We start from the raw sequence: 15,478 nt of genomic DNA, 5'->3' as shown, positions 1-15,478 counted from the left end.
TTGGCGAAAAGTGTGACACGAGTTAAGCTTTTATTAAGTTGGCAAAAGTTTGAACTAGCCAACTAGCTCCGCTGGTTGGAAACGTATGGGACTCATAGCGCTGTCCTATTGCATGCAGAGGGGATTTGAAAGACAACCGATTATCCCGCCCCTCGGACTGAGCACTGCAAACGGTGAGTGCCCAGATCCTACATTTTAATGTGGGTCTGGCTCGTCAGGCTAGTTGGTTTATACTGGGACTCAAACAACATTTTGGCCAGTATTTACTTCTATCAGATTATGCCTGTGCTCAAATCTGCCTGGCCTGTATGTACAAATATGTACCCATTCTCCAAGACAAGGTACATGCTTTTCTACAGAAACTAATCAGCTCTTCTAGGATCTGGTCCAATAGCCACAATGTTTTGGAGGAGTAAAAACATTGGCAAAGTAACATAGATTTGATTTGAAAAAGTGTGTAAAGCTGCTTCACACTATGAACAGCAGGACACCCAGTGAACCAGGGGCCCGTTTCCCGAAAACTAAGTTAGCAACTTTGTTGGTTGCAAAGCAATTTCCCATTGCCAACCAACTAAGTTGCTAATAGGTTAGCAACTATGGTTTTGGGAAAAGCACTCTAGGCTAGTTGTGCTTGGCACGGCCTCCTTTCAGGTAGGTCTTCCAGCGCTTGAGGTAGTCTCTGAAGATGGGGGTGCTATGGAAGGAGGCGAGGAGCTGCAGCTGGTTGATGTGTGTGGTGTGGTAGTCCCAGCGAGCCACGTTGGGGGCCGTGCCTAAGACAAAGTGACGCAGATCGTAGACGGTGCCGGAGCCGGTGTCAAAGAGAGGCAGCATGGCCTTGAGAGACTCGATTCCTCGGCTGAAGAGAACCTCCGCCTCGCGGCCCAGCTTGTCTCCCGCTGTTTCGGCCACGTCGTACAGCCCAATGAGGGCGTAGATGAAGCCGTTGAGCACAAACGAGCTGGGCGTGGTGGGGTACTCCTCGTACCAATCGAACTTGTTCATGAACACGGCCCTCACCCCGTGCTGATCGGCGGTGCGTTTGAGGGGCCCGGTGGCGCGCAGCGCGGCGCTGAGGAAGGCCGGGTCGTGGGTCAGCAGGTAGGCACGTACCAGCGTGGACATGGCCTGGCCCTGCGCCATGGCGGAATACCAGCCAGGCTCCAGTGGCCGGAAGCCCTCGCCCAGCCTCCGCGCCACCCAGATGGGCCAGCCTCCACGCTCGTCCTGGTGCCGCAGCAGCCAGCGGCTGGCGCAGAGGAAGGCGGCGCGATGGGCGGTGGACGAGATGGTGATGTTGTCGATGAAGCCGGAGCCCCGCAGCTGCAGCTCCACCACGCGCCGTGGCACCACCCTCACCGGCCGTGCCACCTTGGTGTTGGACAGACCCACGCCTTTCCGCAGGTCCGTCAGCAGGTCGCGTGTCACCGTGCTCCACACGGCCCTGGCGCCGATGCCGTAGGTGACCTCACGTTCCTTGTAGGCCAGCAGCAGAGAGCTGGTCACGTAGTGAATGACAAACGGAGGGCCTTTTTCTGACGTCTCCAGCACCACAGACACACTCCCGTTGGTCAGGAACTTCACGTCGAATGCGAGGACAAAGTCCCTGGAGTTACCCAGAGCCAGAGAGATGCCTGGACAATTATCTACAAACAATGAGATAATTTTAGATAGCAAACAAAGACTAACAAAAAGCACAAACAAAGATTTAACTACGAAAAGATGGCACTACTTTTGTCCACAGTGCATATAATGTCCACATGGCTGTGTTTAACTCTAAGATAGTGATTATATTCTTCAGATAAGAGTTAATGCTGGGTGGGTGGGGGTAAGAGTGTTGGGGTGGTGGCAGCAGAATGGTGGGTAGGGGTAAGAATGTGGGGGTGGGGGCAGCAGAATGGTGGGTAGGGGTAAGAATGTGGGGGTGGGGGCAGCAGAATGGTGGGTGAGGGTAAGAGTGTGTGGGCAAGAGAATTGTGGAGGTGCGGCTGCTGGCAGGTGAGTGGGTGGTGACATCACTGACCTGGGGCACTGAACTGTCGTGTGGATGTGGCGCGTGCAAAGTCACGGACTCTTGTGAGGGCACACCCCTTTGGAATGGTCCAGGGGCTGGGGCCTCCAGCCGTGCCCTCCGGCCGGTCGTAGAGCTCCACACTGGGCGGTCGCTCCGTCAGGTTCTTGCTGTAGTGGCTCAGACCGTACTGGGCGATCTGGATGGGATAGAAGTAGCCCTGAGGGCCCCACTGTGTGGACACTGGGACTCCTGAGGGGAGGGAGGGCGAAGATACACACACACAGGGTGTTGAAGACCACACACACACACACCAGACTCATACAGGCCTACTTTAGTATCCATGACCTACAGTAAGCATGCTTAGCCCTGCTCAACTCACCTTCTGCTCCACTGATGCACTTGACCCGCTCACGCACCTCAACGTTGTAGCCCTCAAACGACATAAAGACTCCATCGGGGTGGTAGGGCTCGCGCTGGGTGTACACCTTTGAGTAGCTGTGGGAGAACTCAAAGCGTTCTGCGCCGTCATACTGCGCAATCCTGCCGTACACGCCAAAGTACTTCTCCACCCAAGTGAAGGGCAGGAACACCTCGGCCCCCTCACGCCTGCCTTTGATGGTGGCATCTTCATTGATGAGGCACTCGATCTCCTCGTACGGAACCTCTCTGGCGATGGGTGGTGCCTCTGGCCGGTCGAGGGCGTCGGCCTCGGCCGTGGGTGCTGGTGGGGGGTGGGCCGGGCTGGGCGGGGGCTCGTTGGAGCAGCGGTTCCACAGCAGGACAGTGATGAGGGTGAACACAGCACAGATCACTATCAGTGTCTTATAGTTGACCCGCGCCACCAGGCAACGCATCCTCACATCATACCTGCAATCAGCAGAGCAGAGAATCGTAATACAGAACAGAGAACCGTACTGCAGAGCATAGAACCGCACAGATGAACAGAGAACCACACTGCAGAACAAAGAACTGCACCTTAGAACAAGAACACATTTGGAACTCTTAAGGACAGCTGAACCTGCCTGTCTAATAGCTCACAGTGCTGATTGACCTTTGACCTATGCTTTGCAGACGCAGTGATGAATGACCTATGCTCCACAGACAAACTGATGACCTCCGCAGACCCAGTAATGAATGACCTATTCTCCGCAAACGCAGTGATGAACTGATTGCCTGATATGCTCCGCAAACGCAGTGATGAGTGGACTGCATGACATGCTCTGCAGACATAGTGATGAACTGACTGCATGATAAGAATTATGGCTCTCTAATAACAGAACCAGTGATGAACTGACTGCATGATATGCTCTGCAGACACAGTGAACTGACTGCATGATAAAAATGATGGCTCTCTAATAACAGAACCAGTGATGAACCGACTGCATGACATGCTCTGTAGACGCAGTGATGAACTGACTGCATGATAAAAATGATGGCTCTCTAATAACAGAACCAGTGATGAACCGACTGCATGATATGCTCCGTAGACGCACTGATGAACTGACTGAATGATAAGAATTATAATATATAATAACAGAGTAGCCTTTTTCACTCTGCATCTGGGATGGAGCTTTCCTGTGATTGAGTAGTACTTATTATGACCGCTGCGCAGCGAAGCGGCGGTCATATAGGTTTAGTCAGATTTTTTTATTTTTTTTTAACCCCATATGGATAGCATGGAACCATCGTTTTTCATTTTGATCTGTAGCCCCCCCGCTGGACTGCACCCCCCGAAAGGAGGGTAGGGCAGACACAGTTTTCTGTGAATATCTCGAGAACCGTAAGGTTTAGGAGGACCATTTTTTTTGTAAGTTGATCTCAAGGGGCCATGTCAACCCATTCCATAACCACTCATTTCATGTATAGCGCCACCTAGTTAAACACAAAAAAGTAAAAATGAGGTGTTGTAATCGCAGGTATCTGTGACCTAACATAGTCAAAACTGCACGAAATTGGAAGTGTATGATCATTATGACACCCTCTGAATGCACGCCAAGTTTCGTGGAATTCCGTTCATGGGGGGCCACACAATAAATTCATTTATGTTACTATACACCAACTGGCCTGTAGGTGGCCGGAGACAGTTTTCTGTGAATATCTCGAGAACCGTAGGGCCTAGGAGGTCCACCTTTTTTTTGTATGTTGATCTCAAGGGGCCATGTCAACCCATCCCATTACCACTTATTTCATGTATAGCGCCACCTAGTTAAAAATTAAAAAGCAAAAATTTAGGTGTTTTCATCACAATATCTCTGGCTGACATGGTCAAAACTGCACGAAATTGAAAGTGTAGGATCATTATGACACCCTCCGAATGCATGCCAAGTTTTGTGTACTTTCGTTCATGGGGGGCCTTACAATAAAATAATTTATGTGTACATTTAGTGACGTACACCAACAAGGATTCCCGGGACACTGAAAGACCGGGGTACACAAAACTTGGTGGGCATGTACCCCCACATGGATAGCATGGAACCGTCATTTTTCGTTTTGATCTGTAGCCCCCCCGCTGGACTGGACCCCCCGAAAGGAGGGTAGGCCAGACACAGTTTTCTGTGAATATCTCGAGAACCGTAAGGTTTAGGAGGACCATTTTTTTTTTGTAAGTTGATCTCAAGGGGCCATGTCAACCCATTCCATAACCACTCATTTCATGTATAGCGCCACCTAGTTAAACACAAAAAAGTAAAAATGAGGTGTTGTAATCGCAGGTATCTGTGACCTAACATAGTCAAAACTGCACGAAATTGGAAGTGTATGATCATTATGACACCCTCTGAATGCACGCCAAGTTTCGTGGAAATCCGTTCATGGGGGGCCACACAATAAATTCATTTATGTTACTATACACCAACTGGCCTGTAGGTGGCCGGAGACAGTTTTCTGTGAATATCTCGAGAACCGTAGGGCCTAGGAGGTCCACCTTTTTTTTGTATGTTGATCTCAAGGGGCCATGTCAACCCATCCCATTACCACTTATTTCATGTATAGCGCCACCTAGTTAAAAATTAAAAAGCAAAAATGTAGGTGTTTTCATCACAATATCTCTGGCTGACATGGTCAAAACTGCACGAAATTGAAAGTGTAGGATCATTATGACACCTTCCGAATGCATGCCAAGTTTTGTGTACTTTCGTTCATGGGGGGCCTTACAATAAAATAATTTATGTGTACATTTAGTGACGTACACCAACAAGGATTCCCGGGACACTGAAAGACCGGGGTACACAAAACTTGGTGGGCATGTACCCCCACATGGATAGCATGGAACCGTCATTTTTCGTTTTGATCTGTAGCCCCCCTGCTGGACTGGACCCCCCGAAAGGAGGGTAGGCCAGACACAGTTCTCTGTGAATATCTTGAGAACTGTAGGGCCTAGGATGACCATTTTTTTTCCGTATATTTGCCTCCAGGGGTCATGTTAACCCATTTCATGTGCACACATGTGCACAAACAGATACACACGCACACACACACATTCACAGTAATCATACGTATGACATATACTCACACAGTAGACATATGTACGCTTCCATGCACAGGCACATACGCAGGCACACACACAAGCACGCACACACACACACACACGCACGCACACACACACACACACACACTCACACACACACACACCCACACACATAACATAAACATAACACAAACAATCAAGAATTTCTCAGAATTATGAACAGGCAAGATGGAGGTGGGGTTGTATAAAATGAATTTTACATGTGAAATCTATGAACTAATCATGTTTTGGGACTTGTTGTCTAGCAGATACCAGTGAGAATTGAGTGTGGATAATGCAATTTAGTGAGACAGTTAGAATCATATAGGCCTTTCAGCGTGATTTCTTTTTGTGGAAAAAATGTGCTGGACTGGGCGGCGGTCATATTTTGTACCGCTCTGCGGTACATCTAGTTAATGCACTAACAATATAGTGACACTGTACCTTTATTGCACCTTGATTGTTGTAAGTCATTTTGCACAAAAGCGTCAGCTAAATGACTAAATGTAAATGTTACTGATGATGACGTGTTTCTACCCTTAACTTTAAAGTTGGAACTGTGAAATTTAAAGAAGAGAATAATCAGTCTTCCAAGTTATCTGGAGTACAGCATTTAAAGGATTACACAAAACAGGCATTTTAATTAGGCAGGACTCCAAGGCAGCCTCGTAGCAGAACTGCTAAATGGGCAAAATGCTGTCTGTTTTTAGGGGAGAAATTAAATACTCATGTGGCACATGCGTAACATCATTCCTCTAACTGTTCTTCAATAGACCCAGTGTCCAGGAGGATAATAGCCCACCTTAAAAAGCAGGCCTTTAGGCTAGGAGAAAGAATACCAGTGTCAGGAGAAAGAATACCAGTAGTGGTTCTTTTGAAGAAATATGGCTTTTCTGTCTATTGGTTTATGTTTCTTCAACCTATACAGGCACTCAAGAAATATCTCTCGCTACAGGAGCTGCCTGTCGTCTTCAGGAGAGCTCTCTCAATGGGTTGAACATATGTGATATGATATGATTTGCTGTTATGAGTGTATGTGTGTGTAATGTGTATAGCCTATCTGTATGCCTTTGTGTCTGTGTGCGTGTGTGTGTTAGTGTAATCTTCAGGAGGGCTCTCTCAGTGGATTGAACATACCGGTATGTGAATGTCTGACATGTGATTTCTCTTTCAATGGGCTAAACATGTGAATATGCCTGGCATGTGATTTCTCTTAAGACTTCAGAGGCTGCGCCAAACGAGACTCGTGAATATTAGGCTGGCGCTGTTTCTGCTATGGCACTGGCAGAACTTGAAGCGACAGTGGCAGTGAGGATGAAGTCTTCAATGGCACTTTGAATAAACACCTCGATACAAAACACGTTAGCTGTTAAAACAAGGTGATAATATGAAATCTAGCGATAAACTTCTTAGCATGACACGGAGGAGATTGCTTGGACAATTAAATGTAGCCTACCGTTAGGCCATCTTAAAGTTCTTAAATGCACGCATCGATGTAATTTTCTATTTAAGACATGTAGCCAATTTGCGTAGTTTGCAACGTTTTTGTTTAGAGGGCCAACATCTGAGAAAGTAGGCTTTTTATTGAAGGCTTCAGTACAAACGCTATGCAGTACAAGACTAGACGGAAAGGGACACCTACCCACGCAGATGAAACAATCACAATAAAGCGACATTCAGTAGATCCGTAGATTCAGTAGCACATCCACTCTCAGTGAACAACGCTATGAAAAACGCATCTTTGGCAGTATATATCTTGCGGACCCCAATTCTTTCTCTAACAGACCTCTGTCATATTTTCATTCTCGCAGACGCAACAACACATTGCTGACAAAGGTATCATCTGAGCCAATAGATGCGCTCTGTCAGTGGTGACTAGCTTGCAGTTCGACCAATGACATCTGGCATGTTTGGATGAGCTGAAACCAACAGCATCGCATTTGGGGAGACGGGGAGACTCCTGACCAACTCCTTCAAATGTTGTGTCTCTGTAATGCATTAACCTACACGCATTTCCACAACACAGTTTGGTTATGTTAACTAATTATAAAAGAATAATTGTATTGTATGTTGTGAGTTTGTTATTATATCCGTTATAAATCCAGATTTCCCTATAAGTTAGGCTACAGTCAGAGAAGGCGGCATCTCTTTAAGAGAGGAGGTTATTGGTATTAACACAAACACATAGCCTAATTACACATCGAACTATACTGATACATTTCCATGTACAAAACATTTAACACTGGACATTTTTAATATAAAATGTACATTTCACATGAACAATTTCTGCTCGCATACTAAACCACATTTTGAATGCTAGGGGAAATCTTCACATGTGGCATTGACTAACTATGCTTCACGTACCAGAGCAAAAAAAGGCAGAACAATGACATGCAGACTGATCGCAATACATGAAGCTTATTTACAATGCTCCTAGGAGGAGGAATATCAGTAGGAACATCATCACAAGGATGTAGTGCAAGAAGACATGATGTAGCATTAGAAAAACATTTGGATAAACAGGTAATGGTTGAATATATATATATATATATATATATATATATATATATATATATACCGGTACCGATATTGTATACATAGAATTATTTTCATATTCCTTTTTAAGTGTCTTCATTCACTCATTCATTCATTCATTCATTCATTTAAGTGGTGATAGTTAATTGGGCCTCAGATAATGTTTGGGGAGATGGCACGACATCTGCCCTCATATAATGTTTGGGGACATGGCACAACATCTCCCCTCAGATAGTGTTTGGGGACATGGCACAACATCTCCCCTCAGATAGTGTTTGGGGACATGGCACAACATTTGCCCTCAGATAATGTTTGGGGAGATGGCACGACATCTGCCCTCATATAATGTTTGGGGACATGGCACAACATCTGCCCTCAGATAATGTTTGGAGAGATGGCACGACATCTGCCCTCATATAATGTTTGGGGAGATGGCACGACATCTGCCCTCATATAATGTTTGGGGAGATGGCACGACATCTGCCCTCAGATAATGTTTGGGGAGATGGCACAACATCCGCCCTCAGATAACGTTTGTGGACCAGAACTAATGCTAATAACAAGCCATACGTTGACAATTTCTAATGAAGTGGGATTTGTCATTCAGCACACCAGGATCACAGCAAATATACATGTCTAAGACTGTTTGGTGCATCTGGAGATTACTTTTCTCAGGGAATGTACGAGACAATGTTTCTGCGTGAGACCCACTGTGAGAGAGGGATGACAAGACAGAGGGATGATCTCAGCTCTGCTTCTGATTGTGGTTTTGAGGTAAAAACAGCTAGTGATGCACAGGAGCAAAGCCAGACAAGACAGCTGATCTCACATGCAGCATGCATCATGCTGAGGGACACAGTCCAGAGAGTGTGTGAGTGTGTGTGTGGGTTTGCAGTGGGATACAGTCCAGAGTGTGAGTGTGTGTGTGGGTTTGCGGTAAGAGACAGTCCAGAGTCTGCGAGAGTGTGTGTGTGGGTTTGTGGCATGGCACAGTCCAGAGTGTGAGTGTGTGTGTGGGTTTGTGGTAAGAGACAGTCCAGAGTGTGTGTGTGGGTTTGCGGTTAGAGACAGTGCAGAGTGTGTAACAGTGTGCGGGTTTGTGGTAAGAGACAGTCCAGAGTCTGTGAGTGTGTGTGTGGGTTTGCGGTTAGAGACAGTGCAGAGTGTGTAACAGTGTGCGGGTTTGCGGTAAGAGACAGTCCAGAGTCTGTGAGTGTGTGTGTGGGTTTGCGGTTAGAGACAGTAAAGGAGTGTGTAACAGTGTGCGGGTTTGCGGTAAGAGACAGTCCAGAGTGTGTGAGAGTGTGTGTTTTGCTCAGAAGTTCTCCTTGTAGAAGTGGAAGCCAAAGTTCTCACACTGAGCCTTGATGATCTTGGCGAGGGCAGGAGAACCGCAGTAGAACACGTGCACCTTGCCCTTGTTCTCCTGAGACACCTTCTGGAACACCTGCCATCAGAGAACACAAAGCCCTGAAGTACAAGCACACAGATCTGCCCAGATCAGACACACAAACACAAAAACACACCCACGCACACACACACACACACACACTCACACACACACACACCACACACACACACACACACACACAAACCACAAACACACACACACAAACCAAACACACACATACAGTACCACATACACACATACTACAAACTCATACCACAAAAACACACACACAAACACACACACACCACATACACACACACCACAAACTCATACCACAAACACACACAGACACACACACACACACACACACACAGACACACATCTGCTTCATCACCTATTGGCATGAGCACTGTCTAAACTCACAGTTATGGTTCTGCCTTCTGCCCTGTACCCCTCCAAGCCCTACACCATCACCTGACACCTTCTCAAAATAGCAACTTACCGTCAAAGTGACACAGACCGGGGTACTTCAGCAACCTACTGTGGTTAGTTAGCTTAGCAACATGCTAGTTTGCTGACAGAATCTTAGCAAATCACCTCAGACATATTTTGCTTTCAGCGATAGGGTTATCCGATTGGACAATGTCTAATTTTATAGTACATTATAGTAATGTAACATGAACTGGCTGGCAGACACCACACAAATAACCTCAGACATAATTTCTGGTTATAATAACAAGGTTGTTGGAATATATTGTGTCTATTTGTCTGTAACTTTTACAAAATCTCAGCAAGAAAAGGCTTTTTTATGGATGGAGCTGGGGCTGAGGGACGTGAGTCCGGGCGTGTGCAGGCCCGAACTGCACTGTAGACTATGACCACTGAGCAGAGATAAACAGTAAAATGTAGCTGGGACAGTAGAGGGGTTAGAAACCCATGAATGAAAATAGCCTATTTATTTCAGGTAGCCTATTTTTGCACCAAAAATATGTGAAAACCATGAAAGTTTAAAATGTAAAAAAAACAAAAAAAAAACATCTCACGTTCCCAGCGCCCCCCTAGGTTGTACGAACGGCCCCCAGGGGGCGATACCGCCCCCGTTGAGAAACCCTAGTCTAACTGGTATTAGTACTGTCTAACTGGCATCAGTACTGTCTAACTGAGCCGCGGTGGCCAGTGTAGCTACAGTACCTTGCTCCACTCTGGCCGTCCAGGCTGTGTGCGTGTGCGCAGGCCAGTGATGGAGTCCCGCATCTCCTTCTTAGCCAGCAGGTCCAGCGCCATCTGCAGGCCAATGGCCTTCATATCATTTTTACTGAGAGCAGAGGTCATGTACATATGCATCTCCAAGAAGCGCCCTGAAAACACAAACACACAAACACACACACACACACACACACACACATTTGAAGACATGTCAAAAGATGCATATTTTGCTGAAATGTATCTGTGCGCAAGGAGCCTCTGCTCCTCTCGCTGAACGCACCCTCGGGCTCCATGTCTGCCTGGTCCATCTCCAGCTTGGTCAGCAGGCTCACAAACCACTCAAAAGACTTCTGGTCCCGGTTTATCCAGATGAAGTCCACCTATGGGGCAGAGGGGCAGGGTGAGCATCCAGTGGTTTACCCAGCACTGTGCTACAGTGGTTCACTCAGCACTGCACTCTGGTGGTTTACCCAGCACTGCACTCTGGTGGTTTACCCAGCACTGCACTGCACTCAGTGGTTTACTCAGCACTAAGTTAAGTCCACTGATGTGATTGGCCTGACCGAAGTTCTAGCTCGCAAGCCAACGGAGATTTGCTAGACTACTCTGGCTGCAAATTACATTTGTTGCCGCTAGGGTGCGTCTAGATTTCTAGGCTAGAATAAATGGGCATTAAATAAACAAAGTTGGATTAACCACAACTACTCAAGCAAGCAGTAAAGCTAATAACCAGACATACACCGATTCTGTGTGGAAATATATTTATATTAATATATTTTGGCAAGTCAGTTTTAAACTGCTACAATAACATTCCCTGATATTCCATGACTTTGCCCCAAAAATGATAGAATTCCCTGACTTTCCATGTCTGGAATAGACTTTCCAAAATTCCATAATATTCCAGAAATACCTGCACTCTGGTGGTTTACCCAGCACTGTGACCCGTGGTTGACCCAGCACTGTACTTTACCCAGCCCTACACTCTGGTAGATTACCCAGTCTGCACTGCTCGAGCAGACCTACCTTCCTCAGCTTCATCTCACTGTTCTTGATGTTCTCACACCAGGAGTAGTTGCAGTTGGGGCAGTTCTGCTTCCTCATGCGATACCTGCAACCCAGAGAGAGCACAAATCAGCAGAGCTTCAGTGCAGCTGCAAGAGTCTCTGTGCAGGTCACTCAGGCTGATTAAATACGCACATGAACATGTCTGTGTGATGGGAGAGAAAGTACTCATCTATCTCTGTGTACATATGAACACGATGCTTCATATGCTGACAGTAACTGGCATTAAAAGTAAAGTTATAGTTCTTTTAATTCTTTAGACAACTAAATCTTCCCTTCTCAGTGGCAGTCGCTGGCGTCTTTGATCATGTTCATGTTTATTTATATACATTTTATTTGTAGAGCGCTTTATCATGTAACTCAAAGCACTGAACATGCTTTGAACATGAACATGTTTGTCTGTGGCATGTCTGTGATCATGTTCATGTTTGTCTGTGATCATGTCTGTGGTCATGTTGGGTTTGCTTGGGACTCACCGGTACATGATGCTCTGCAGGATGGAAGCGAAAGGAGTGATACCGATGCCGGCGCCAATCAAAACCGCGTGCTCTGACGCAAAGATCTGACGTGTGGGGGTTCCGTATGGCCCATCCACATAACACTGCAGAACACAGAGGTAATTGTACAGAACACTGGATGATACCACAGAACTCTGAAGAACACACAAACCATTCTACAGAACACTGGATAACACCAAGATGACTACAGAACACTTGAGAACACAGAGATCATGCTACAGGACACTGGAGAACAGGTAGAAATAATTCTACTGAAGGACACAGTAGTGAGAAAGTGCAAATGAAGAGAGTGCAAATCTAAACTGATACTTTACTGCAGGACATGCTGATGAAGAGTAATATACTTTGAATAGTGAGCAGTTTCAGTGCAACCTCATACAGTATATTCTTGTGAGATGCCAGTGCAACCTCATACAGTATATTCTTGTGAGATGCTCACCTTTATGTTACAATATCTGTGGTTGTCACTCAACTTTGCAGAAATCTGTGAAAGCAAAAAAAAAGTTGTTTAGAGTGCAAAATAAGCATCCGTCTGTAAGACTGAGGCTGCCTGTCTACACAGGGGTCCACCCACCTCCCTGACCACTGGGAGATCCCCCTGCTCCGCCTGCGTCGCCGGGTCGGGCTGGTGCTTCAGACCTCCCCGTGGGCCGTTGGGCCGATACAGAGTCAGCTCCACCGCCTCGTCTTTATTAGACGCCACAGCGCTGTTCCAGGACGTGCTCTTAAAGAGCTCCTCCTGTATGGGGCATGGAGATGAGGTGAGCCTCAGGAGATGCCGTAAGGCAGATCTGCCTTCCCTGCAGTGCAAGTGATACTTCATTTGCCTAGAAATCAGAATCAATTCAATCTGATGTTCAATGAATTAATTGAATGTAATTAATTGATGAACATGAATGAGTATCTAGTTGTGCATCTGAGTTTAGTCAGAGAGAAGCACTGAGGTGACTAGGGTTGGCAAGCTTTCTGTATATCAATACCCCCCATTCTACTAACTGAAGTATAAGCCAATGTAATGAAGTGTATAGCCGCCGCCCCCCCCCGCTCCTTATTTTCATATCAGCAAGTTGGCAAACCTAGCTGTGACTGATATTACTTGTGTGTTAAATGTGCTGAGGAGAGATTGAGGCTTTTGGAGATGTGGAGGGTGTTGGAAATGTGGAGGGTGTTGGGGATGTGGAGGGTGTTGAGGGTGTTGGGGATGTGAAGAGTGTTGGGGATGTTGAGGGTGTTGGGGATGTGGAGGGTGTTGAGGGTGTTGGGGATGTAGAGGGTATTGAGGGTGTTGGGGATGTGAAGAGTGTTGGGGATGTGGAGGGTGTTGGGGATGTGGAGGGTGTGGAGGGTGTTGGGGATGTGGAGGGTTGAGGGTGTGGAGGGTGTTGAGGGTGTTGGGGATGTGAAGAGTGTTGAGGGTGTTGAGGGTGTTGGGGATGTGTAAAGGGTGTTGAGGGTGTTGGGGATGTGGAGGGTGTTGAGGGTGTTGGGGATGTGAAGAGTGTTGAGGGTGTTGAGGGTGTTGGGGATGTGGAGGGTGTTGGGGATGTGAAGAGTGTTGAGGGTGTTGGGGATGTGGAGGGTGTTGAGGGTGTTGGGGATGTGAAGAGTGTTGAGGGTGTTGAGGGTGTTAAGGGTGTTGGGGATGTGGAGGGTGTTGGGGATGTGGAGGGTGTTGAGGGTGTTGGGGATGTGGAGGGTGTGGAGGGTGTTGGGGGTGTGGAGGGTGTGGAGGGTGTTGGGGATGTGAAGAGTGTTGAGGGTGTTAAGGGAGTTGGGTATGTGGAGGGTGTTGGGGATGTGGAGGGTGTTGAGGGTGTTGAGGGTGTTGGGGATGTGGAGGGTGTGGAGGGTGTTGGGGATGTGGAGGGTGTGGAGGGTGTTGGGGATGTGGAGGGTGTGGAGGGTGTTGGGGGTGTGGAGGGTGTGGAGGGTGTTGGGGATGTGAAGAGTGTTGAGGGTGTTAAGGGTGTTGGGGATGTGGAGGGTGTTGGGGATGTGAAGAGTGTTGAGGGTGTTGGGGATGTGGAGGGTGTTGAGGGTGTTGGGGATGTGAAGAGTGTTGAGGGTGTTGAGGGTGTTAAGGGTGTTGGGGATGTGGAGGGTGTTGGGGATGTGGAGGGTGTTGAGGGTGTTGGGGATGTGGAGGGTGTGGAGGGTGTTGGGGGTGTGGAGGGTGTGGAGGGTGTTGGGGATGTGAAGAGTGTTGAGGGTGTTAAGGGAGTTGGGGATGTGGAGGGTGTTGAGGATGTGGAGGGTGTTGAGGGTGTTGAGGGTGTTGGGGATGTGGAGGGTGTTGGGGATGTGGAGGGTGTTGGGGATGTGAAGAGTGTTGAGGGTGTTGAGGGTGTTGGGGATGTGGAGGGTGTTGAGGGTGTTGGGGATGTGAAGAGTGTTGAGGGTGTTAAGGGTGTTAAGGGTGTTGGGGATGTAGAGGGTGTTGAGGGTGTTGGGGATGTGGAGGGTGTGGAGGGTGTTGGGGGTGTGGAGGGTGTGGAGGGTGTTGGGGATGTGAAGAGTGTTGAGGGTGTTAAGGGTGTTGGGGATGTGGAGGGTGTTGAGGGTGTTGGGGATGTGGAGGGTGTTGAGGGTGTTGAGGGTGTTGAAGATGTGGAGGGTGTGGAGGGTGTTGGGGATGTGGAGGGTGTGGAGGGTGTTGGGGATGTGAAGAGTGTTGGTGATGTGGAGGGTGTTGGGGATGTGGAGGGTGTTTGGGGGTGTTGGGGATGTGAAGAGTGTTGGGGATGTGGAGGGTGTTGACGGTGTTGGGGATGTGAAGAGTGTTGAGGGTGTTGGGGATGTGAAGAGTGTTGAGGGTGTTGAGGGTGTTGGGGATGTGTTAAGGGTGTTGGGGATGTGAAGAGTGTTGAGGGTGTTGAGGGTGTTGGGGATGTGGAGGGTGTTGAGGGTGTTGGGGATGTGAAGAGTGTTGAGGGTGTTGAGGGTGTTGGGGATGTGGAGGGTGTTGGGGATGTGAAGAGTGTTGAGGGTGTTGAGGGTGTTGGGGATGTGGAGGGTGTGGAGGGTGTTGAGGGTGTTGGGGATGTGAATAGTATTGAGGGTGTTGAGGGTGTTAAGGGTGTTGGGGATGTGGAGGGTGTTGAGGGTGTTGGGGATGTGGAGGGTGTTGAGGGTGTTGAGGGTGTTGGGGATGTGGAGGGTGTGGAGGGTGTTGGGGATGTGAAGAGTGTTGAGGGTGTTAAGGGTGTTGGGGATGTGGAGGGTGTTGAGGGTGTTGGGGATGTGGAAGG

General features: G+C 47.8%; 2 protein-coding genes across 2 annotated transcripts in view; both read right to left on the bottom strand.

The window, feature by feature from the left end:
* Positions 1-418: 418 nt before the first annotated feature.
* glcea (glucuronic acid epimerase a) lies at positions 419-7,289 on the bottom strand. The gene is made up of 4 exons (XM_076301189.1): positions 7,162-7,289; positions 2,394-2,881; positions 2,024-2,263; positions 419-1,646 (listed from the first exon to the last, which is right to left on the bottom strand). Exons 2-4 carry the CDS (start codon positions 2,866-2,868, stop codon positions 622-624), a joined length of 1,740 nt encoding a protein of 579 aa, XP_076157304.1. The 5' UTR covers positions 2,869-2,881; positions 7,162-7,289; the 3' UTR covers positions 419-621.
* A 1,758-nt stretch (positions 7,290-9,047) lies between these two features.
* nox5 (NADPH oxidase, EF-hand calcium binding domain 5) overlaps positions 9,048-15,478 on the bottom strand; it is an 11,773-nt gene continuing 5,342 nt past the window's right edge. Inside the window, exons 10-15 of the mRNA XM_076301185.1 lie at positions 12,670-12,714; positions 12,189-12,313; positions 11,674-11,758; positions 10,931-11,030; positions 10,636-10,802; positions 9,048-9,501 (exon numbers count right to left, since the gene is read on the bottom strand). Of these exons, the coding sequence (XP_076157300.1) occupies positions 9,370-9,501; positions 10,636-10,802; positions 10,931-11,030; positions 11,674-11,758; positions 12,189-12,313; positions 12,670-12,714 (654 nt within the window). The 3' untranslated portion in view covers positions 9,048-9,369. The remainder of the gene's footprint in view (positions 9,502-10,635; positions 10,803-10,930; positions 11,031-11,673; positions 11,759-12,188; positions 12,314-12,669; positions 12,715-15,478) is intronic.

Source organism: Alosa pseudoharengus, unplaced genomic scaffold (genome assembly GCF_046254945.1).
Source record: "Alosa pseudoharengus isolate Yale_2024_CS ecotype anadromous, Long Island Sound unplaced genomic scaffold, YU_APseudo_1.1 YU_APseudo_1.1_scf_10, whole genome shotgun sequence".
In the NCBI taxonomy this organism is placed as follows: Eukaryota; Metazoa; Chordata; class Actinopteri; order Clupeiformes; family Clupeidae; genus Alosa; species Alosa pseudoharengus.
Note: the sequence above shows the minus strand (reverse complement) of the source record. Positions and strands in the feature narration are given on the sequence as shown.